The 25,096-nt window shown below is 43.9% G+C and overlaps 1 protein-coding gene across 1 annotated transcript in view; it reads right to left on the bottom strand.

Moving 5' to 3' along the window:
• Lrig3 (leucine rich repeats and immunoglobulin like domains 3) overlaps nucleotides 1–25,096 on the bottom strand; it is a 48,977-nt gene that overhangs the window by 2,509 nt on the left and 21,372 nt on the right. Inside the window, exons 4-16 of the mRNA XM_076920388.1 lie at nucleotides 17,670–17,801; nucleotides 16,648–16,791; nucleotides 15,470–15,613; nucleotides 15,019–15,162; nucleotides 14,480–14,623; nucleotides 13,507–13,587; nucleotides 12,334–12,405; nucleotides 10,311–10,382; nucleotides 9,694–9,857; nucleotides 5,661–5,981; nucleotides 4,109–4,390; nucleotides 2,555–3,007; nucleotides 1,762–1,920 (exon numbers count right to left, since the gene is read on the bottom strand). Coding sequence (XP_076776503.1) covers nucleotides 1,762–1,920; nucleotides 2,555–3,007; nucleotides 4,109–4,390; nucleotides 5,661–5,981; nucleotides 9,694–9,857; nucleotides 10,311–10,382; nucleotides 12,334–12,405; nucleotides 13,507–13,587; nucleotides 14,480–14,623; nucleotides 15,019–15,162; nucleotides 15,470–15,613; nucleotides 16,648–16,791; nucleotides 17,670–17,801 — 2,312 coding nt within the window. The remainder of the gene's footprint in view (nucleotides 1–1,761; nucleotides 1,921–2,554; nucleotides 3,008–4,108; nucleotides 4,391–5,660; nucleotides 5,982–9,693; nucleotides 9,858–10,310; nucleotides 10,383–12,333; nucleotides 12,406–13,506; nucleotides 13,588–14,479; nucleotides 14,624–15,018; nucleotides 15,163–15,469; nucleotides 15,614–16,647; nucleotides 16,792–17,669; nucleotides 17,802–25,096) is intronic.

The raw sequence follows: 25,096 nt of genomic DNA, 5'->3' as shown, positions 1-25,096 counted from the left end.
TCTGGAGAGAGGCCTGATTGCCCACTGAGCTAGGTGTGTCAACCCTGTGGCTAGACCCACTCCGGTTTTTAGGAAAATGGATCTGTGTCTATAGCCAAGGTTCGGATTCTCGGGACTATTGCTTTCCTGTAAAATGTCACAGCTGACTAGAACTAGGGATTGACATTTGGCTAGTCACCTCTTAGTTTTCTACCTCAAAGAAGAGTCAAAAACCAAACCAAACCATCTCAGGGTAGTTCAATTAAGCAGCCTGGAATGAAACAACAGTCAGCAGTAGTGGGAGGACTAAGAGGAGGACCACTGATAGGATCTTATTTGGAATTGCCATGGCAACAGAGGATGGATACTCTGTGGTCTGAGAGAGAAGCACATTGTGGCTCGGCAAGGTTTGGAGGCCCTGTAGCTTCTCTGGGCTACTTCTATATCCCTGTCTGTCCCTTAACCGGTGTTATTCATATGTTCTCAGTCAGCTTCATTATACCCGACTGAGGTTGGGTCTCTACTCTTTGCCAATCTTCACACTCACTCCATGCTTGGATCCTGTCTCTGTATCTGCTCTTACTGTCTTGCCAAGCACTGCTGCATAGTTGGTCGGTATGTCTGTCTGTCTGTCTGTCTGTCATCCCCCCCAGCCCCCACCATGAGCATTTGTCTCACCAATGACTAACTCTGAAGCTGAAAGCAAGCATGCTTTTCTTCCCAATCATACAGTCCAATATAGAGCAAATACAAATATTCAATACGGGCTTTGTGCTATGCATGAAATGCTGAGAAGAGCCAGCAGCAGTTTGTCAAAGCAGAGTCCCTGGCATGTGCCAAGCCTGTGTATGTTCCTTTAAACCACCTCTCTGGGCAGTGTTGCAACTCCTGTGCCTGGAAGGAGTGAATGGGTCTGGGCGGGGACGCTCCTACTCCACACTTCTTCCGTTGTCAGGCTCAGATGCATAAGGCACCTACAGTAGGAGTGTCATCGGCTTTCTGCTGTAGTTTTTCAGCCTAGGACACTACGCAGGAGATGTCAACTGAGGACATTCAGTGCCAAAGAACACTCACAATGTAAAAGAAATAGGACAGTCCTTAGAGAAACTAAATTTGACCAATTTGTCTATCTTCTTTAGCATCAAAAAAAAAAAAAAGAGGTGCTTTTAAAGAATTTTAGAAAGGATATTTGTGTGTGTGTGTGTGTGTGTTGTAAACATAAAAGAGCAGATCCCCCTAGAGCTAAAATTACAGGCAGTTCTGAGCCACTGGGAAGCAAAACAAAGTCCTTTGGAGGAGCACTAAGTGCTCTTAACAGCTGAGCCATAGGCGTTGGAATTTTGTGGAAATTGCCACGAATCTGTAGATTGCTCCTGATCATATAGCCATTTGCCTCAATACTAATTTTTCCAGAGCACTGGAGGTCTTTCCATTTTCTATTTCCTTCAGTTTCTTTGTTCTGCTTTTTACTTTTGCTTTCTGGTTTAGATTTATTCTCTGAGAAGTCATAAAAGGACCGTAGTCCTACTCAGAGCAGGTGAGTCCTCCGAGAATTCACCCACTGTGTGTCAGTCCACAGCATCTAGTCTTTAATACAACTTTTATGTCCATTCTCAGATGGGCCACCGTGGGCGTGGTGATCATAGCCATGGTTTGCTGTGTGGTCCAAAGCAGATGGGGGCCAGGCCCTCATCACTGTTAACCATTTCTTCTGAGAATTACTATCCATCCAGGACCCTCTCTGTGACCTCAAAACAGTCCATAGACATCTTAGATACTCACCAGCGCCATCGTGTTGGGGTAAGAAAAATCCGCCTCCTGAAGAAGTAACGAACTGGTGGTGACTTCCGCTTTCTGAGGAGATGTACCCATCCTGTCTGTCAGCTAATGTTCCCTGAGATGATAAGTAACTAGGGATATCGGCTGGCAAGTTGGTCTCATCTGCAAACAAACAACAGCATTCCATTAATAGCCGTGCTTCACCATACAATACAGACTGTCCTGGTTTCTATAACATCAGTCAGGGAAGGAAGATCTATTCCAACAATGGCATGTGATGGCTTTTCAGCTCTACGACCCTAGCTAATTTTTCCTTCATTACCCAGGAAATACACCCCTGCCCAATGTTCAAAACTACATGTTAAATAGGAAATGACTCAAAACCATGAATCCAGGCCCTTGACCACTCTGTTTCACCAAAGCGGTCCATTCTCATAACACACAAAATGCTGTGTGTGCACACATGCACACAGATCATGAGGCAGGACTGCTGGAGAGTGAGCCGACTTCCAGGTAGCTCCTGCCTCCCTAAGTCCATCCTGGAGAAGAGCTATTTCACTCTGCTTAGATTTTCTGTCTCAGCCACCAGGATAGCCTGATGAGGTTTTAATAAAAAGGATTCACCTTTGTGCAATGAATTCTTTCAGACTGGTATCATCTTTTAGCTGACCACATCCCTACAGCTTGCAGCAAATGAGTCACCTCCTGAGACAGACTCAGACTGGGAGGCAGAACGTCTGCGAAACCATAGACATGCATGACTCTCACGTTCTAGGCCATGCTCATGTTTACACACCTGTGTTGGTAATGCTGCAGTCTTCGTTCCTCCGCCTTGTGTGGTATATGATGACCACCCACACGAGGGACGTGCCCACCACACAGCAAACCACGGCTATGATCACCACGCCCACGGTGGCCCATCCATCACCATCCAGTGAAGGAGCAGTCATATGAGGGGAGTCGCAGGTCGGAGTAGGGATCACACTGAGGCGAACGTTGCCTCTCTCAGTGCCAAGGGTATTGGACATCTCACAGGTGTATTTTCCAGCATCGCTGACATCCGAGTCCACAATGATCAGCAGCTGGTTGCCTGCTGCGAAAAAGTGCCTCTCGGTCACCACCAAAGGGCTGTCATCTTTCGTCCAGTTCAGCCGAGGGGGTGGGCTTCCTCCAGCGATGCACTGCAGGACCGCTGTTTCTCCCTTGGTGACAGTTCTGTCTAACAGGGGCCGCAAAAATGATGGTGTCTCTGAAAGCACAAGGTTTAAGTTTTCTAAATGAAAACCGGATTCCACATAAGACCTAGCAGGTGAACTTACTGAAATTGGGTGCTCCTACAGCTTGATGGACAAGTGTATTAAACAGATGCCAAACAAACCAACCTTGGGTCATGTCACTCCTTCCACCAGGTAAGGGTCAAATTGACTAATTTTTATCTTGACTTCCCTCAGTTGTGCCAAGATTAGTAAATCTTTAAAATCTAGAAAATGTGTGAAAATAATGCGTCTTAGACGTTTGTAGAGATTTCCCTTCATTACTTTTAATTATCTGTGAGTGTGAGTGTGTGTGTGTGTGTGTGTGTGTATGTATGTGTGTGTAGAGATAGAGATAGAGATAGAGATAGAGATAGAGATAGAGATAGAGATAGAGATAGAGATAGAGATAGAGATGTAGAGACCAGAGGTGACGGGTTCCCTGGAGCTGGAGTTAAAGACAACTGTGAACTCTCCAGTGTGGGTGCTGGAACCAAACCCAAGTGGTCTAAAACAGTACACACTCTTAACTATGGAGCCATCTCCCCAGCCCCACACTTAATTCTTTTAAAATTAAGTTTCTCATGCAGGTCTGTATGAAAATCTTGGACCTGCTTCTATTACCTGGCATCTGGCATCTTGGTGGGTTACTGTAACTCACCCAAAGACACATGCATCATGAACATTTTCCCAATCTGACAAATAGGTGAGATAAGGTAAGGACTGGAACTTCTACTTCTGCACAATGACTCGGGAGGAGGAACAGAGAGAACAGGTCTTCCCAATGTAGCTATAGAAACCTTCTCAAATATTTTTTATAACACCAAAATGACCAATGGTTGTGAATAATCCCTGTGCACAAGGGTAAGCCTGAAGATTGTACTTGGAGTCAAGGGGGCAGATTCATCTCCCTGGCTACAGACATGAATGTGTAATATGTCCCTGGATTCAGAGCTACACAGAGGTTGTTTTTTGAAGGTAGAGCTTTCTGGCTCTTCACCTCCACCCCCTGCACGTCCTCTAGCAGCTCCTAGCATGGAGGTCTGGGTGAGTTAGGGCATTTAAGATCGTCTTGGAGTCTTAAGAACCTGCCTCACCTAGCACAGTCAAGGTTGCATTGGCAGAGACACTCCCGGCACTGTTTTGAGCTGTGCAGCTGTACACCCCAATGTCCTCGATCTTCACGTCCACTATGAAGAAGACATCGTCCTCAGGCATCACGTGCATACGTCTCTCCCGGGCAGCAGGGAAGTCTGTGCCTCCATCCTTCTGCCAGGCTATCTGTGGGGCGGGGTGTCCCACGGCAGCACACTCCAGGCGGGCCATGGCCCCAGCACGAATGGTGAGGTCCATGGGGGTCTTGGTAAAGGAAGGCAACACTGAAATCACAAAAGCAATGTATTCGTGAGGTAGGTCCTCTTCCCAGGTGCTCAATCACAAAGGTAGCGTGGGTGTGACGTCACTCCTCCTCCCAGGTGTTCACAGAGATGGCTGGCTCCAGTAAGAAAGGATTCTTTCTAACTCAAAGACAGCCACAGAAATGAAATTTACACAGGCACAGGTGTGATGGAGTCAGGATGACACAGGGTCACAAGGTCCTCAGATGAAGAGCCTCCTGACATTCTCTGGCCACATTTGAGTTTTCTCAATAATTAAGTGTGAGATCTTGGGCAAATCGCTTCATCTCTCTGTACTGTGAACATTCCTGTCATCTATTTCTTTCCAGTCCTGCAGGAACTAACATTTTGTGCCTTCATCCTATTCTACCCTCTACCTTCTCCTGTGTGCCAGGCCTTGGCAACTGGCTGCTGAATGAATTCAGTAATGAATCATCTCCTAAATCTTCTACCAGGCAGACACCAGCGGTTAGAGTGATAAAGCGGGAGCATCCAAAATACAATCTCAGAATTGTAGGATTGTATGCCTGCCTGCAGTGCAAACGATGCTACAGGGCTACTGCTTATTAATGATGGCTGCTATAAATGCCTCACTGAGCACTACCCAAACGCCAAGGCACACCACCAAGCCCCTGACACACATGCTATCTCATCTATGAATCATGGCCTTTCTATGAAGTGACACTTAGTATCTACATGTTTTCTTAGGTATATTGTGTTTTTGTCTGCACATCTGTCTGAGGGTGTCAGATCCTCTGGAACCAGAGTTACAAACCATTGGAAGCTGCTCTGTGGAGGATGGGGATTGAACACAGCTTCTTTGGACGAATAGCTAGTGCTCTTAACCACTGAGCCTTCCCTCCAGCCCCATCTCTAAGTCAAAAGATACAGGGAAGAGGGTAAGTCAGCTGCTGAGAGTCACATAACTATATACCAGGAGTGGCAGGATTCACATCCAGAGCTCAGTTAATGCCATATGCTTTAAAAATATACCCTGTGGCCCTTCACATAAAAATATACCCAGTGTCCCAGAGAGAGAAAAGCGTCTGGTTCATTTTAATGCTGGTTCAACCTGCTACATTTAGTGAGATAAAAATAATCACCAACAGTGATTCTGTGTATCCAGAGATGGGGGAAGGAGCTGGGTGGGAAACCATTAGAAAGAAAAGTGAGGGGGTGGGGGTGGGGGGGAGCAGAGAGCGGACAGGCAGTATGGCTGTCTCCTAACAGCGGTGGAGAGTGGATTACTCACTGCTGATGGTGAGCTTGGCTTTCATGGAGTATGACGAACCGAAGTGGTTGGAGATGACACACTGGTACTTCCCCTCGCTGGTGAATTCCACATTGCGCAGCCTCAGGATGGTGGTGTACTCCATCAGCTCTCCTCCCTGGGCCCGGAGGTGTGCGTAGTTCTCCATTTCAGCATCCTGAAGTGCTTCGTTGTCCTTTTTCCAAGCGAATGTCATAGGGGAGTCGCTGCTGCTAGCGGCCGAGCAGGTAAAACTCACGTCGGAGCCCTTTATTGCCGACTGCGTTTCCGGCTGGACTGTGATCTGGGGTTTGGGAAAATCATCTGTTTAAAATGGAAAGGAGGAAACAAATGACGTGAGGGCCTGGGAGTACACCGGCGCTCGGACGCCAACACCGGGAAGAGTCTCGGCAGCTACGGTTGATCCCCTGCCTGGGTTTTACAGACATCGCAGCTGACCCAGGGATGAGCGACAACCAGGAGAGAATGTGCATCTGTAAACTGTCCAATGAGGACAAAGTTTCCATCATTATTTACATGAGAAAAGTGTTACCCTGAAATGATCATAAAGGTTTATGCCACGTGTCTGGTGTTCTGTATAAGCACAGTAGCTGGTAAGAAGTCATGGAGGACCTAGACCCCATTTAAATGAGTGAGGTAGTGTGACTTGACTATTTCAGGAGCCTGTGGAGGGGCTATGCAATACTCCCAGCCTAAGGAAATGATTTAAATTTGTGGTGATGGGTCCACCAGTAGCCTGATCTTGCACTGATCTGTCACAATGTATCCCATGCACATATATAATTACCATGTTAATTACCATTAAACATAAGAATACATATATACATACATGTATGTATAGGCATATAAATATACACATATGTGTACATATTTACATGTATGTACACCTGTATGTGAATATATACATATATGTATGCATATATTCTTATGTTTGATTATGTATGTTCCAGTATAAGTTTTATATAATATATATACACACATATATATGCATCTTATATATATACACATACATATACATACATACACATATTATATATGTAGTATACATCATAGCATATATATTTATGTTACATATACACATTACATACATATATATTATATATAATGTATATATAAAATGCACGTGCACACACACACATATATATTTTTGTTTTGGTTTGGTATGGGTTTTCTTTGATTTGTTGTTGTTGTTGTTGTTTTTAAGACAGAATCTCACTATGCAGCTCTGGTTGTCAGACCAAGATGGCCTCAAATTCACATAGATCTGCTGCCTCGACTCTAGAGTGCTGGGATTAAAGGTCTATACTACAACTACCCAGCAAGAATATTTTTTTTAAGGAAGACAGAAAAGCAGCTTAAACACCTCCAGGCTCAAAGATGGTCTTTGAATGTTATTCTCAACTACTGCAACCCTTTGGCCAGACTTGCCATCAAAAACATAAAGTAAAACATATGCAGGCAGACAGCAATGGCAAACAATCCTAACTCGTATCATCATGACGGTAACTGGCTGTGCCTGCAAAGGACCTAGGTTTGGTTCTCAGCACCTTCTAATTGTCTGTAACTCCAGCTCCTGGGGTTCTTATTCCTCTTCTGGCCCTATAGGCACTTGCACAGACACAGTGCACCAATAGACAGGCGCACACATGCATAAACAAATTAAGAAAAGACAGCACTGAATGAACAAAAAGCAAGCAAACAAACAAAATAGCCCAAAATAAATAGAACAAGTGGGAAAGCACTGCAGGCTGGCACTCTGCTCCAGCCTGAAGCTGGTCAGTCCATCAATCACACTGCGGCACAGCCTGTCAGGGCTACATTGTAATTAGAGCCGGGTGACTCTCATTCTACACAGTTATTTTTAGTTCCCTGTTACTTTTTGAAAGAGTTACCTTTTTTTTTGAACTTCAGTTTCTCAGAGATGGTCTTCATAAACCCTGGAGGAAGCTGCCAGATCTCCCAATATGGACTTTTGGCTAATCAGAAAACACAAGCTTTCAGGGCCAGGAGCAAAGTGCCGCTCTGGCCATGGCTTGGCTGCCAGCTTTCTACCCTATGCCTGTGGGTTGTTAAATAGGACAGCTTCTTCTGTGTGGGTTTCCGTCCCACACATCAGTGTTCTGATTCACAATGGAGAAGGAAAGAAAAGGACAAGCACTACGGGCAATGTGTATGGGTTTGTCTCATAGTACGTAGCGTTCATATATCCAGGCCAAAGAACTGGGAGACTGGGAGGTAAAGGCATAGAGAAGGAATTAATGGGGGCCCTTGTGGATGACTGCCAAAAGCTTACTTGCATGCAAAGCCTATATCAGAGATTTTCTTTCCAAAAACTTGCTGACACCATTGAATCCTGCAACCTAGAAAATATATTGCTATATTACATGATGATATACAATATATTAAATGTGCTATGTGCTATGTACAATACATGATTATACACACAACATAATATATACAGGTATGTGTATATACAATATTATATGTATATATAGGCAAAGCAGTGTTCAGTCACACTTAAATGTATAAAATGTGGGTCTGTAGGATCTTCTCACATGTGCTTAAATTTAAGGAAATTTAGATTTCATGTTTTATAAACACATTTATTTTTGTAAAGGTTTCCCTGGAAGAGGAACTAACAGAAAGCTGAATCAGAGATGAAAACTGTATTTTTTTTTTTTTAAACCGTGGTCTGTTCCTAACTTGCCACAAGAACTCTGGGTGGATTTCAAATAGCGAGACTTGTGATTGCTAAGACAATGGATCTTTAAGTTGTCTGCAACAGATTCAGACCTGCCATTCGTCCTAATGCTTTGCCCATCAACAGTTAATGTCTCAGCAGCCCTAACTCCTTAGCTACTTAGTTACTGATTTGTTTTCCCACAGGCCTCTCAAAAAAACACCAGGGTTAAAGAGCAGAAAGCAAACTGCCCCAAAGTACCACAAGACCAGCCCATCAGTATTTCTATCTTGTTTGCAGGAGGAGCACACTGATGGCCCTACCCCTCCTTGAGAGCTATAGGCAGCTAATGGTTACTGAGGGGTGGGGAGTCACGCGCTACGCTGCACTGTCCTTTCACAAGTAAATAATTCACCCATCCATGCTCACACAGACTACACTGGTTAAACATGGTGGGCCACCAAAAAGACACAGAACTTGGAGCTGGATTCTAAAAGAAGGGAGCTCAGGGGTGGGGGAAGGTCTGAGAAAGAACGAGTACACATATATATGTATGAATTTATGAATTTGTGATTTTATGAATTTATAATTTATAATTACATGAATTTATAATTTTTAAAAGACAAGCATACTGGTTTTTAAAAGGGGGCAAATGGCAATTAGTAAGTTTTCAAGTTGCCTGGGCTGGGAGGTAACTCAGAGTTATGACTTCACCTACTTAGAAGGCTGGACTATAAAGAGAGGTCAAGGTTATTCACTAAGAGCCCCCCCCACCTCAAAAATTGAAAAACAAAGAAAAGGGTGATGGGTGGGGAGCTGGTGGTGCAACTCAGTGGTAGAGCACACAAAAGACCCCAGGTATGATTGCCACTAACACAGAGACAAATGCAGCTCCCAGGTCCAGGGACCCTTTGAAAGCTACTACTGGGAACTACAGTTTTCCCAGCAGTCTCTTAAATCAGGAGAGCAAGCCTCAATTCAGTATCACAACAAAGGTGCCTATGCCATTTCCAGAAGTGGTACCAAAACCCAGTAAGGGTCTCCACGCAGGAAGGTGGGGGAAGTGAGGTGAAGGAGAGCTGGGCCGACTCTTTCAAACTCCAGTTTCCTTCCTGCCAGCAAACCACGCTGATGCTAAAACAAACACGAAAACTCCACAAACATCTGTAAAACTTTAACAAGCAGCAGACTATAGACCCACTTCATGTACCTCAGCAGAAAAGGAAAAGCTTATTAAGAGAACACAGATCTCTTCAAAACCACTATTTGGACAAAAGGAGTGGGAAATAGAAGAGAATTAATAAAAAGAAAAATCAAGGAGGATGTTTTACTCACCACACACAAAGCCATCTGGGCTGACGGTAAAAATGCTTCTCCCTTTCAACAGCTGAGGGTGGGCACAACTGGCATTTACGAAGCTCTGAAAGTTGTTCTCTGCCACCCACTGTGGGAGCCATTTTAGCTGGCAATCACACAAAAGGCTCGACGTGTTTAAATGCCTGAGGAGAGAAATTACATTCGGTTTGTTTCGTATTTCTAAATGTAAATCAAACGTACGTAAAATATGAGCCAAGTAGGGGATTTGGAAACTGACTGCATGATGTTGTAAATATCCTATAGTCTACCGTAAATGCAAGAAACTGAGCTAGCAGGGCCCTTGGTCTTTGCTGTTCTTATTGTCCCACTGAGGAATAAGTACCGATACATCAGAAATTCCTAGCTAGTAGAAAACGAGAACTATATTTAGGAACCATACTATATATGGTCTCACAAATTTAAGCTGCAAATTCAAAACAGAAAAAGAAATTCCAGTTGCAACTGAGGGAAAAAAATGGCCCGCTCCCCTTGTTTCCCGGTATAACCATTAATAATGTCAAGAATGTGCTAGACACTTTTTGTAGATGTCGAATCATGTGACGGTTCCCCTTGGGGATGGAAAAGGGAAAACTTACAGTTGCTGAAGTTTCTTCATTTGGGAAAATGCATTGCTTTGCAGAGACATGATTGCATTTCCACTCAGGTCACTGGAAAACAATAAATCAAACCCATCAGTGAACTATGGCCAGGGTGTGTCCTTAAGGCCTGGGCCACACCCTACTACCCATCCCCATTCACCAACCAAATACTTCAATTGAATTGTGTAAATGAAACAAACACAGAGGAGCCCCTCACAAAGCTCCGACCAAGGCACCCAGAGACTGGTCCTGTTACAGGGAAGAAGTTATTTGTGTCACCCTCCCAGGGCATCCACTCTTCAGAGCTCCAGCTGATCTGCCTGCTGCATTACTTTCTTGTTATTCAAATCCACTATTAATTAAGAGTACATCCTAGGAAACATCGTTGTGGAGTGACTTAGAATACATTGCCGTTGGTATCCCTAAAGCAACCCAGTTAACGATGGCTTTACTACGCAGCTTAGCATGAAAGGGGAAGAAGGTTCTTGAGCCTATTAGTTTTGACTCCACCCTGATTCTGTCACACAGAGCTCACTGCTGCACAGGCAGCAATGTTCAGAGAGATGTATTTATTAAAGCAAATAATGTTTCAGGCAGGACATCTATAAAATGGGAGGACATTTTGTGTTGGCTTTATTTTTAACTGGTCCTTTATAGCAGTTCTAATTCATCTACTAGCCACAATGGTTACAGTCCTCCCACGACCCCCGCGGTTCACAGCATACAAAGGGGATTTTGAATGAGGCACATAGAAATGGAAAACGAAGACTAAAAGTGCCAGACTTGGATAAGGAAAGAGTTTGCGAGAGTCAGGGAAGGTTAAAGAAAATTGAAGCAGAGCTTAACGCTCTGCTGATCCACTAATTCCACTTTCCCAGAAATGGAACGGGCCAGCTGACAAACCCTTTGGCTAGTTTTCCTTTGAAAACAATCTGTTTCAGTAACAGCAATCCTGGCTTGACGCTGTGGCGCTCAGTTTTGCAGACTCATTCTGCAATTTCCCACTGATCCACTGTCCTAGGTGGGCCTGGCAATCCATGTCTCTCTCCAAACGACTGGTACAGTGTGGGGAGATGCCCGCTAGGTACCCAACAGACAGATTACACCCAAATACACAGTCCTGGTGAGGTACAGCCCAAATGTTCACTTAAATGATAACATGTGTCCAAGTTAACACATAGGAAAACTGCTGGCTACAAGCATTCCTCAATAAAGCAAGCATGTTCTAACTTACACTGTGATTTGGCTATCCAAATAGGAAACTAATAGTTAGTTGGGTCAGCTGTCGTAATATTAAGTGTCTTCTTTAAGTAGCTGAGAACCCTCCGCCTGGAAATCTCATTTCAAAAAAATGTATGCCAAAGGTTCCTCAGACCAGCATGGACTCGGGACAATGACTGGAGTAATCAAGGGCTAAAGGGATATAGGCTATGGGGGGGATGGCTAACGGGATCTAGGAGCTCTGTGAAGCCAGAGGGAGCCTGACCTCCTGTTTCCCTGGCAGTCCGCAATTGATGAGTGCAGATCAGGGAGAGGAACAGAAAGCTAAGCTATACATTTTAGATCAAGCAATTATAGCAACAGAGATTTGTTGAGATACAGTCATCCACCCTTAAATCTCCACCATGGTACTCTCAAGGATATCTTGTTCTTTACACATCTTAACATGGAAACAAACAGAATCCGTGAATCTTCAGGGATTCTAGTTAACTTTTAAAAATGATAGCAGCAGCTACTGAACAGTACTCTTGTTAAGTAATATATATATATATGTGTGTGTGTGTGTGTGTGTGTGTGTGTGTGTGTGTATGTATGTATGTATATATGTATAATGTATGTGTATACATATAGCCAGACTATATCCTAAGAAAGCACACGGGTAAATTGGTAGACAGAAAGCAAGATGACAGGTAGATGTATAAATGGCTTTTCCTGGGTGAGGAGAATGTTGTTACAACTGTTGTATAAACAGAAACCCCTCCTGGGTCACCCTTAGGAGAACTAAATTCCAGCTACTCACAGGTGTTCCAATGTGTCCAATCCAGCGAAGGCCTTTTTGGTAATAGATCGAATCCGGTTTCCCTGGAGAATTCTGCCGGGGTGGAAAGAGGTATAATCACGTTTTTTTTACCTTAAAAGGCCATTTTAGGAGCAGGACTCTCGTAAAAAGGACTATTTTCATTTGTGCTCAATACTATTGTCTTGAATTAAGCAGTGTGACTTGAAATATTGGACTCTTGGCATCTTGTTCAGTAACATTATCTAACATGGGTCTCAAAGAACTCAACAGACACGTCTATGTAGGAGCTTCACTAGGAAGTGCCCCCACCCCACCCCCAGTGGGCTCATGTATTTGGATGTGTGGTCCCCAGCTCGCAGAACTGCTATAGAAGGCTTAGGCTACAAAGCCTTGCTGGAGGAAGTACGTCACTGGGGTTGGGCTTTGAGAGTTTATAGTCCGGCACCACTTCCAGCTCACTCTGCTTTCTGTGTGTGCAGCAGAGATGTGGTCTCTCAGCTTCCTGCTGCCAATGGCCTCCTTGGCTTTCCTACCACCATGAACAGCTAGTTGTTCGAGGTGGTAGGAAAGCCAAAATAAACTCTTAAGTTTCTTTTGATCAGATTTTATCACAGCAATAGGAGAGTCATCAGTACACTCAGCAAATACAGGTGCTATGTAAGTTTCTCTGGGGATCACACTGCCCAGTGCGGCTTGCTCCCACCTCTTCTCTATAAATGCCCTTCATCATCAACTGAAAGCAGAGCAATCTACAAGACCATCTCACTGCGAAGCACAGTGTTTGCATCCCTTCTGGACCCTGATGCAGCGTGACCGATGAACAGTCGACTCAGTTGAGAGCTCGAGACTATAGCATAATGTGAAGTCCTTCTAAATGCTGGCATAAAGACACTCATTCTTACACAGTGACCATTCCTAATGTGCCAAGTGCTTGTCTGGATCTCAAAAGGAGTCGCTACACAAGTCCCAGGATTGAATTTTCTTCCTTTCATCCAAAGAAGGAAGAAAAGCTAATTGATATGCACACGTCATGAACAATACCACTCTCTCGGGAGAGGGACCAAGGGCACAAGCACATGCCATACTTACCACTGACCCTATGATGTCACCTGATGGATCAGACGTCAATCAAGACAGCAATTTTAAGTCATAGAGGAGAAAAATTACACTCACAGTTGCCTCAATTTGTCCAGCCCAGAGAATGCTCCGTTCATGTCTTCGATGGTCCATGAAATTTCATTGTTCCTCAGGTCCCTACGGAAAACAAAATATTCTCTTTAGAGATACTTTTCAGAAACCTCAGACGCTACCCAGGTGGTGTGCCCTTTGTAACCAAGTCCTCCTAATCCCCCACCTTCACCCAGTTCAGAAGAAGAAAGGCAGTTCTCCAAGGTGCCTCTTTGCATCCTGAACCCTCACTCAACATTTATTAAAACTTTCTCCCAAACTGAGACGGTAACCCTGGCCCTGTTAAGTCTTCTACGAAGATGGCTGAACTCTCAAGTCTTGAACAACTTGAAAAATACATTAAGTTTTAAAACCAAGTGCCCATCACAAAGACCGATATGAGCCAAACAAAGCATGTGGCATGTTTTCCCATGAGCTCTGTAATAGTTCAGATGGAACAGAGCGCAGGTTTCTAAGTGCAAAATCCCGAAGCCAATGGCACAGCACTAAATTAACGTTTGGAGAGATGTTTCAAGAGGTCAGTTAATCCAATACTTTTCGTCCTTAGGACAGAAATCAGGGGGTGAGAACCAGAAGAATAAACACTCAGCTCCCGTAAGGGCCTTTCTATCGTCCTCTTTGCTCTGGCTTATTTGTAATCTATACTTTATAAAGAAAAAAAATAGTGGACTTTAAAAATTATTTTTTTTCTCTAGCAGTTCTGAACTTCCTAGCGATGCTATGAAGGAGGGAAGCTGCAATCACTGGGCAGGCTGATCAGCGTCCTTCTAAAATTCCTTTAAGAAACACACATGGCTGAAATGGATCTATTCTAATCAGACTGCTCTGGGAAAGATTAAGAGCCCACTTTTAAGGCTGTACACATTTCCTCAGCACCAAAGGAAATCTGCTGGGAGAAAAGTGGGCACAGTTAGGAACCAATTAGGCTTGTGTACCAAGAGCAAAATGTGTAACTTACAAAGTCTTTAAACTGGAAAGCCCCCGGAAGGCACAATCAGCAATGTAGCTGACTTTGTTATTCCCAATGTGGAGGGCATTTAGTAAGCTTAGGCCAAGGAAGCTGGAATCATCTAGCCTCGATAAGTGGTTGAAAGTCAGGTCTCTGCAAAGAACAACAACAACAAGAAGAAATCTTTTATCTTTCCATTCAACATAATAATCTGTTTTCTAAAAGAAGGGTAATAAGTAACTACAATAATCTTGTTTTAACATTCTGCCTTACAGTATCCAGGTAAACATTACTTCTAATCCCAGTAATTAAAATTAAATAAGTAGTCCATGAAACAATGACTACTTTTGTCAACTCCACGCAGAACTGCAAAGAACATGTTGTTGGCTTCAATGTATCACAACCAAAAATACAGCATCAATGGCACACAGGAAAGCTACTGTCGCCTTGGCAACTTTGTTACGAAAATTTCACAGATCAGTGGTAAGAAACTCATGCTCCAGCAGGATCCCTGCTCTCGAACCTGAGGAGAATAGAATGCAACTTACAGCTCACTGAGTTTCTGGCAGAACTCCCAGGCATCTGGGCTGATCCTGCTGATGGCGTTCTGGCTCAGATGAAGTTCCCGCAGCATCAACAAGCCATAGAGCCAGCCTTTGGTGATCTCGGTTAGGTTGTTATGGTCCAGCTGCCTGCATGTACAATGAGAAACCAAGGTTGGATCCGGAGTTCAAGATCTACTCTCTTCAAAAACAAGCATGTCTGGCTGCATGCAACTTATGACATATCCCTCATGTGCCTAGATATTTGGCTTTGGTACTTATAAGGAGAACAGCAAGATTTATGCAGTTCACCTGAAACATAACTAAATAGTTAGAACTATGATTAGATAGTATGAGGATTTAATGCGGCTTTTCAAACGAGAGCCCCCGTGTGTCCATTGAGTATTGGGGGGGGGGTCAGTGTATCTGAGTGGGAACTACGATAACCCGCACTTACAGGATTTCCATGTTGCTCAGACCCCAAAAAGCTCCATCCATCAGCTTTGTTACTCCATTTCTTTGCAGTTTCAGAGACTTCAATGCACCAAGCCCTTGGAATGTGAGTCCATCCACATTCTTAATCTTGTTTCTGTTCAGCTCACTGTGTTGGACATCACAATTAAGCCGTTAATTCATGTGACAATTAAATTCTAAAGGTAATAAAACCATGTCATACACTGCAATACATTGAACCCAGTCAGTGCTAAAACTGCAAGAATGTTTTCAATTTCCCAGACATTTTATTAACAAGGATTTCATTTTCCCCCTCCAATTTATTACAGGGAGTGAATGTCTATGTAAAACACATAATATATATTTTTGGAATAACACAGGAAACACATTAGATTCTCATTTTTAAACTGTTGTCCACTCAGGATAGCAGTCAACAAATTGATTTTCATCCTTTGTTGATGCAGAATGAAAGTGATAAGCACTCCAGGAAAACAGGAGGGCTACCCAGGAGTGGCGCGGAAATCTTGCTCCGTGTGTGTGCAAAGCTATACCATCATTCCCAATTAACGTTCAGTTTGGTACTTTCCTGCAGGCTGCAGCACTCTCTATTCCTGCTGAACACTAGAACCACCTAAGGAGCTTTAAAAGTTCTCGAAGCCCGAATTGCAACCCTTAGAGGTTTTAGTATAATTGGTGTAGGGTGCAGCCCGGGCTCTGGGGTTTTAAAAAGCTCCCCAAGTCTCTGTAATGTGCAGTCAAGGCTGAAAAGTGCCGTTAGGGGAGCCTTGTTCACACAGCATTCCACCATTTTTAACGAGACAGTTCTTTACTGCCACTTAGGCTATCAAAGCATCCTGGAGTTGTTGGTATTATTCTCATAAACCACAGCCATTGGGAGACGCTGTGGTTTCCCCCAGGTCCACAATGACACCTTTGTGAAGGGGCAATTCAGTGATCACCCTGCTCCTTCAGCCACTGTCTAACATGTCCTGTCAGGCAGCAGCTGGCATGAGGTAATTGGCAAGCTTTTTCCCAATCAGGAGATTCCACCACTTAAGCCATGAAAGGGAGAGCAGTCACCTGCTTGCCTCTACATTTCTCCTCTCCCACTGTGAGCATCAGACATAAACCCCAGAGGCTGAGACGTGAGAGCGTGATAGCCATGAGGCTACGTTCACTTACAGGTGCTGCAGCTGAGGCAACTTAAACATCTTGGGCGGGATGGCTGAGATTCGGTTCCTGTTCAGCTTCAGCACCAGGAGTGTGCTCGCCAAATTGTCAAAATACCCCGGCTCCATGGTCGTAACTCGGTTGCTATTGATATACCTGTTGAGAGTTGGAAGGCCAGCAGAGGCTTGCTCAGGCTTCTTTGGGAAGTTAAAGTGCTTTCGGTATCCCCATTGCAGAGACTCCCCCAGAGTCTCAGAGATGACCATAAGTGCATCCTTAAAATTGTTAATACTGAGTCCCCCCATGAACAAATTAAGGTTTATACATATTGGCTGCGATGTGGCTCACTGGCAGACTGCTCACCTGGTATGTGTGAAGAAGCCCTGAGCTCCCTATCCAGTACCAAAAAAATAGTACTTTTAATATGAAATGGCCTGTGTAGGTTCATGAGTTCTAACACTTATTGTCCAGAAGGGGGCACTCTTTCAGAAGGTTGTAGATCCTTTGGGATGTAGGGCCTAGCTAGAGGAAGTAGACCACAGAGGGCAGAGGGCGGGACTTAGGGCTCTATAATCTGGCCTGACTTCCTGACCACAATGTGACAGGGCTGCCTGCCACTTCTCCCAGCATGCCCTCCCTGCCATAAGACTGTGCCCTCGAACTGTCCATCAGAATAAGCCCTCCCCGCCTCAAATGGCTTCTTGTCAGGAATTGGGTAAAGGGAGCAAGTAAAGTAACTAATACACGTATTCTGACAGCAAAGACTGACAGATCTTTGAAGGTGACAAATATTTGCTACATGTGTATACACACACACACACACACACACTTTCATATATATACTTTGTGTGGAATTTGTTATTCATGCCCTAGTTTGGAGTATTTTTTTTTTTAAATTGTGGTACAAAATTGTAAGAAAGAAGATTCAATCTATTCAAGTCAAGAAAGTTACATTCTAATCAACTCTCCCCCCCCCCCACCCCCCCCCCCCCCGTTTAGAACAATATTCTCACTGTGAGGTAATTTACACTTACAGATACTTGAGTTGTAAGGGTGGAAATGCAGTTCTAAGTTCTGAAATATTGTTGTTGCTCAGGTCCAAAGTCTCAAGGGACTGAAAGGCTTCCAGCTGTTCAGGGAGGATTTTGTCGATGGTGTTCCCAGCCCTGTAATTAAAACACAGTCCGGGCAACCGGTCAACAGTACAACCCAAAGGGAGATGAAAACCACCTATTCCTGACCTGTTCTTCAGAAGTGTGAAAAACTAGTTGGTCCAAACCATATTTCTCAATGACAAACAGACACCTCGTGGTCATGTAGGCTCTGAGGTCACATTAGAGCACACGAAGAATGTTCTTAACACCAATCTGACAGGATAGTAAACATGTATAGTTGTCATGCTTTTAAACACAACTGATGAATCTTTTTTTTCTTTCAAATTATTTTTCTGTGTCTTCTTGTTTTATTAGATTGTAAATGAAACATCTAGCACAGAGTAGGCACACCAGGCTACACTTCCTCATTCCATAATACATATATACATATATACATATAATTATTTATTATAGTCTTGTTCCCCATTATATATATATGTGTGTGTGTGTTTACATATATTACAATGAGTATTTAAAACACATATATGTACACTCATATATTTAAACTTGGTGTAATTATTCCTATTAGTGGGACAGAGCTACACATGTGGAGATCAGAAGAGAACTTAATGGAGTCAAGTTTTTTTACTTCTATTTCTGTGTCTCCACAGGCTCTGGGGATGCTGGTCAGGTGGCCGGGCTTGCGCAGTAGGCAGGCACATTTAGCCAACCCAATTTCTTCTTGTTTCCTAGTCTGATTCTTTGGTGTTTTTAGACAGTACTCTCACACCACAGTGCCGGATCAGCTCCCAAGCCTTACCACTCTGTGGCTGCTTTAGATCCTGGCTAGAAAGAGAGTGCCCTGTTTATATAACAAGTTACTAAGTTGCCAGAGGCTTCAATACCAAAGAAAAAGCAACTGGGTCTTCTGTGTTACAAAGGTATCCCAGAAGGTGACCACCCAAACAGTCTCTAAAGACAGATAAATTAAGACATTCTTGGCATCACCAGTTTCAACAACAGATCAAAGTAGACCACAATGGTAGACTTCATTGGCTACATATAGTTCTTTAAATGTACACACACACACACACACAGAGTACATGTCAATGAACACAAAAACACACACTTCTAATGCCACCACTAAAGATGCAATGGCAGATGTTCTGGGTCAGCCAAGAAGACTGTCTCTAACAACAACAACAACAACAATAACAACAACAAAAGTATCCCTTTATTATCATATCCATATTTCAAGAGAGCAATAGCCAATGTACCTGACAACATCAAATGAGACAACATTGCCACCACTTTTCTGCTGCGTTTCAAATGGGGGAAATGTCCAGCTAAATTCTTACAAATGGGCATGGGTACTAGAGCCACTTAGTACCATACTAATTACCACTGAGCGACAATCTTATTTGAAAGCAGGAGCAATCTGAACATGCAAACCAGCCCAACTGTCACATGAGTTCAGGTAGCATGGACTTTTTGTCCCATTAATCAATTTATTCACTTTACGTCCCTATTGCTCCTCTCCTCCTCTGGGTCCCCCTTCCCATGCTCCATACGCCCCCCTTACCCCCTTACCCTTCTCTTCTGAGAGGGTAGAGGTCCTCACTGGGTATTCTCCTCTCCCTCATCACATCAAGTCACTACAGGACTAGGTGCATCCTCTCCCGCTGAGGCCAGACAAGGCAGATAAGTTAGGAGAACAGGATCCACAGACAGGCAACAGCTCTAGGGACAGACCCTGCTCCAGTTGTTGGGAAACCCACAACAGACCACATTGCACATCTGCTACATATGCGCACAAAGGCCTAGGTCCAGCTAGGTATGTTATTTGGTTGGTGGTTCAGCCTCTGGAGGGCCCTAAGGGTCCAGGTTAGTTGACTCTGTTGGTCTTCCTGTGGAGTCCCTGTCCTCTTCAGGGCCCTCAGTCCTTCCCCCAATTCTTCCACAAGAGTCCCAAGGCTTTGTTCAATGCTGGGCTATGGGTCTCAGCATCTGTTTCAGTCAGCTGTTGGGTGGTAGCATGGACTTTTAGACCATTGCTTAGCAGGAGAAACCATGTTAAAGTTAAAAAGCTGGGAACAACTCTAACAAGGGTTTCTCTTTATACCCTAAGAAAAAGCCACAGGATCTGATCCTTAGTCAGAAAATAGCCCCCATGTATGTATGTTGCTTACCGTAAATCAGACATGTTTCTCCATCTCAGAGGTTAAATAAACCTCTTTTATGGGCTCTCAAATCTTACAGTGAATCTTACTATAACATGCACACCACCACTCTCTTTCATATTGCAAACTCCTTGGAGGCAGGAATTCGTGTTCATGCCACTGAGTTGGAACATGGTGAAACCAGAAATAATGGGGCACACATTAGGTTTCAAGATCTACAATGGTGCACACATTAGGTGTCAAGACCTGCAATGGTGCACACATTAGGTGTCAAGACCTATGTTAAATACAGTTCACAGATTACACCATCCACTTATAAAGTAATTTCTCTCTTACAAATATAATCTAAAGTTGGGAAACTGGGGCTTTTTGCATAACCAGTCCAACCACTTCTGACCTACCTCACATAGCAAGTCTGGGTTGGTCCCAGTGGATCCCAGGTTTCTTTTACAGAACACAAAGCATCAGTGGTATTCTGGCAATTAATCTGGCATTTCTCACTGTACATATTCCTTCAGAAAGGTCTGCTACTTCTTACCATGATCAACAAAAGAAAGTTCAAATTCTGTTTTCAAACTGATGTAGAAATCCAACTGGCTCACTGATCCATCGTCACAGGGACAACGAGGGTCCCTTGTAATCTGCACTTCTCTCCTGGAAGAGACAGACCTCTAGGGATCTGTGTGCACTGTACCCACTACAGTTAGAAGAAGGTTGACTTCCTGAGACTGCAAAGGCCAGATGCTGCTTTCTCCAGGACGGTAAAGAGAAGACTCCAGAGACCCAGGCTCTAAACAACACTCTAAAGCCTCTCTCACTGCAGTGAAAATCCTGAGTCTATTCCCTTTAAGGATTTTAGGGTTATTGTCTGTTTGATCTTTAAGACTCAAATCATCAGAGAATGTAACTCCAAAAAAAAAAAAAAAAAAAAAAAATCCTACACAGGGTAACAAAGTAACAACTGAGATAATAGTAAAGTTCAAAAAGAAAAAAAAGATCAGCAGTTCCACATACAAGTCACAGATTACCAAGTTCCTTGGATTCCCATAAAGCCCTGACAGACTTTGTTTAGAGTCAAGTCATCCATGACCTCTGACTCTGACCATTTCCACATCTGGATTTCCCAGAGCACAAACTCCTTGATCTAGCTGTGAGGTAACAAGTGAGACAATTAGTCAATCTCCAGGTCCCGGAGATGGAGGCAGGCAGTCCAAGCCAAGCCAAGAGGCCTTAGGGCCAGGGTATAAGGGATGAACAAAACCACAATTTGGGGGACAGAAATTTCCTCTTAAATACATAGCCCAATGTTTCTATCATAAGGCTGTCCTCTTTCCAGCCACCCAGCAGCTGAAATGCCCAAGCCCACCCCTGTCTCTCTCACATCTCTCTTCGAGTCTGCACCTGGTATGGGCCAGGCTGTCTGGGGCTAGACTACCCAAACTTAAACACTATTTTGCAACAACAAAAAGAAAACAATAGTGTAGTGTTTGGTTTTGTTATTATTAGTTTTTTTCCCTAATAAATGGAGCACGTCAGTTTTTTGAGGTAAGGAGAGGGAGGAGGCCCACCAGGTGTCTATCATGTTGGCGAAATAAGGCGACACATTAGATAACAAGCCATACAACCTTTGGTTTATATATTCGTTTGTTTATAAGGTAATTATGAACAAGGTATTAAAACTGCCAATTACTTGAGTGACGAGTAAAATTTTCCTTGCAGTAAAAGCATGGTCCAGCCAAAGCCAGCAATTTCCTGAACTGCACAGCTCCTAAATTGCAGTGTGAAAGTGCTCCGCTCGAGATGGAGGGTGCACAGTGTGCTCTTTGTCAGCCTCACTGCCCAGCACAAAAATCCCTTATAACTGCCAGGATAATAGCCCCTGTATCACAAACATTTAAATCTGCCCTAATGGAATTGAATCAAATCCAAATTCGAGTTTCTTATTACCTTAGACTAACTGGCGAATTACCACCTGATAGGTCCCAGTTTAAAATGAAAACAAACAAATAATAATAATAATTTAAAAAAAAAAACCAACTTGCTTTATATAATGAAAGAGGGTTTTAAAAAGAAAGAGAGAAGTAACTACATTTAAAAAATGAAAAAAAAATTCTCATATCACCTGAAACTCTCAAAATAAATGCAATTCGGTGAATGGGTCCTAAACTAGTGCTTGTGGAAGACAAAGGTCCAATTCAGGCACAGTCTTAGCTTCTCTCCAAACAGGGATAAATGCCAAAATTCATCAACACATCGGAAAGTACCACAGCTGATTCATACTGGGGCCGAATGTGTGCAGTGCTTGATTAAAAAGCAGCTACTTATCCAGCACTAATGTTACACGCACATGGCATCTCATCTTTCCGTTGCCCAAATAACAAGGCCTGGAGGGTGTTTTAGCCCCGCACAAACCCATCAGAGACTAGGAATATTTAGTCCTCCGTTTGTTGATGGTACAGAGAGTTCCACCGTCAAGTCACTGCTGAGGTGACTTATAATTAGTCCCTTCAAGACAAACACACCTCTGGGGCATGGCTGGTGGGGAGCCTAAGACAGTTGCTTTCTTCAAGCTTCCAAAGAGGCCACAGGACCAACAGTAGCCTCAGGTATTTCAACCTTGGCTTTCGATGTCCAAAAATAATGGCTTCACTTTGCTGCCAATGTCACCTACCAGAAAACTTTGCCAAACACCTTAAAATGAAGAGGCAAATATGGCGCAACAATTTTCTCTGATGATATTTACTCTAAGTCCATGGTTAGGAGAGAGACGTAACTATGAACAAGATCAAGATGCCCTTGACTTCCCTAGAGTCTCATGTCTAGCAGGGAAATGGAGAAACAGACAGAGGTCAGTAGTAGGGTTGGTGCTCTGAGAAGGAAGGGACACAGATGAAACTCAAGCATCAGACACCTCAAAGGCGGTGGGAAGAGCATGGCAAGGTTGGCAAAATTTGACTCTCACTGATGAGAGTCCAGGGGTGCAGAATCAGCCTGGCAAGTGGGAGGCCAGGCCAGTGTTGCTGTGAGCAGAAGCAGAGCCACAAGTCAGCTGCTAGAACAGGAGAGAATGAAGCAGAGTGTCTTTTTAAGGAAATGGAGTATGATTGGCTGGCCAGGATACAGTGCTCACAGCTAGAGACAGAAAGGTTGACATTCAAGAGCGAGCAAGCTGGGGAGTAAAGAGGTAACCCACAGGTGAAGACCACTTGCTACTCTTCCAGAGGATGTGAGTTCAGATCCAAGCATCCATAACAAGGCGATCATCATCCCCTGCAACTGGAGGCCTTGGATCCAACACCTTATCCTGAGGACGCCTGCACACGTGTAACATACACACGCAGATATGCACACATGTAACATACACACGCAGATATGCACACATGTAACATACATACGCAGATATGCACACATGTAACATACACACGTAGATATGCACACATGTAACATACACATGCAGATATGCACACATGTAACATACACACGCAGATATGCACACATGTAACATATACATGCAGATATGCACATATCCATAAATAAAAATAATAAATCTTAAGTAAAAAAGAACAGAGTATCTGAGATGAGCCTAGGTCAGGAAGACCCTGGGAATCAGGTTAGGCCATGGGATCTCCTGTAGGGAGAGACCTGGGGCTGCTGAGTGATGGGGTGACATCAAAACCAGCTGAAAGGTGGGTGCGGATAGATGCGAGAGCCATGTGTGAAGCTTCCAAATCAATACAGAAGATAGAAGATGATACTTTGGTGCAATGGCAATGAGCTTAGATGTTATGTTTAGGGGTCACGTACCTCTCTTCTTCTGACTACTAGAGTGCAACCAAGACCTTGTTCCCTCCTGCACGTTGAGGTTGTTCCACAGCCGGGATTCCCCACTCTATAGTTCTGGCGCTGGGACCAAGTTCAACTCCAGAGGAGTTTGCATCCACTCTGTTACTCTCCTGTTTGGTGTTGGTTGGGAGATTCGAGACTCCCTCTTGCATGGCAGGTATGAAGCATTTCGGATGGAAACGACCAACAGCAACACTTCAGCATGCCCAGAGCTTCTGGAAAAATGGGGGAGTGCACTATCTCCACACACTAGGAATGGGCTCTTTGAATCCGACACTCAGTAAACCCCGGGTGGAGTCACTAAGAGCAGAATACAGCTGAGGCCAGGATGGCTTCTACTTTCCACTCGCTGTGGTCTCCCGGAATGTACAACTGTCTCAAAAGCACTCACACACATTGTGAAGTGGATTTAATGGTGATTATTTACTTCCAGGGTGAGGAAAGGGACTTTCAGAATGGAAGGGTCTCTGTTGGTGAGGAGCAGGAATAGCAGGTTTGTTTTACACCAGAATTCCTGAACCAACCTTGCTCGTTGATAAGTAAGGAACATCTGCCAGTTGTTCGGCTGGCTCCTACCTATTGCGACAGATGAAAGGCAACTCAAGACCTTCCAGGCCAAATATGTCAGGGCATGCAATGTTGGCTCTGTAAAAACCCTATGTGCAGGAGGCACTCTCCTTTGGAAAGGATGGGAAACCATGTTTCAAATGTTGCAGAGCCTCTGTACTTGGAATGTTTAAGCCCACTTATATCCCTTCATTTCTACTCTTCTGCTGCCTCTAACAACTGCCGAATCTGGTCATTCCATGCAAACACCACCATGCCAGCACAGTAATTATATTGACTGGTACAGTCTGGCACAGGCTCGGGGAAATACTGATCTCCATGCTTACAAGCAACCAGCTTAACACCATATATAAAGAAATCACAAGTTATTAATGAAAACACAACATTGTCCAAAGACATTAAAGGGCACTTGTTTCCAACATTTGTCACACACACACACACACACACCATCCCTACCCTCAGTCAAAAAGGGGAAAAAAAGGTTTTCTTGAGTCTTCTTGAAAATTACTTTGGCTGAATCAACTAACTCCCCATAGGATCAGACTTCTTTTAAAAGAAAAAGTTGGCAGGCGAAATCTGTGTCTCTCACTCAGATGAAAATAAACAACAGCCTTTGCTCGCCTCTGTGAACAAGATAACAAGGAAGTTTCATTAAGAGAACACACGTGTTTAGACTGGCCCACGAGCACTGTGCCATCTCGTAAGGGGGCCAGCCATAGAAGCTTCTGGACAGAGTCTTGATTAAGAACTAATGCTGCCAACCAGCAAGGGAGCGGC

The sequence above is a fragment of the Arvicanthis niloticus genome, chromosome 22 (genome assembly GCF_011762505.2).
Source record: "Arvicanthis niloticus isolate mArvNil1 chromosome 22, mArvNil1.pat.X, whole genome shotgun sequence".
Taxonomy (NCBI): Eukaryota; Metazoa; Chordata; class Mammalia; order Rodentia; family Muridae; genus Arvicanthis; species Arvicanthis niloticus.
Note: the sequence above shows the minus strand (reverse complement) of the source record. Positions and strands in the feature narration are given on the sequence as shown.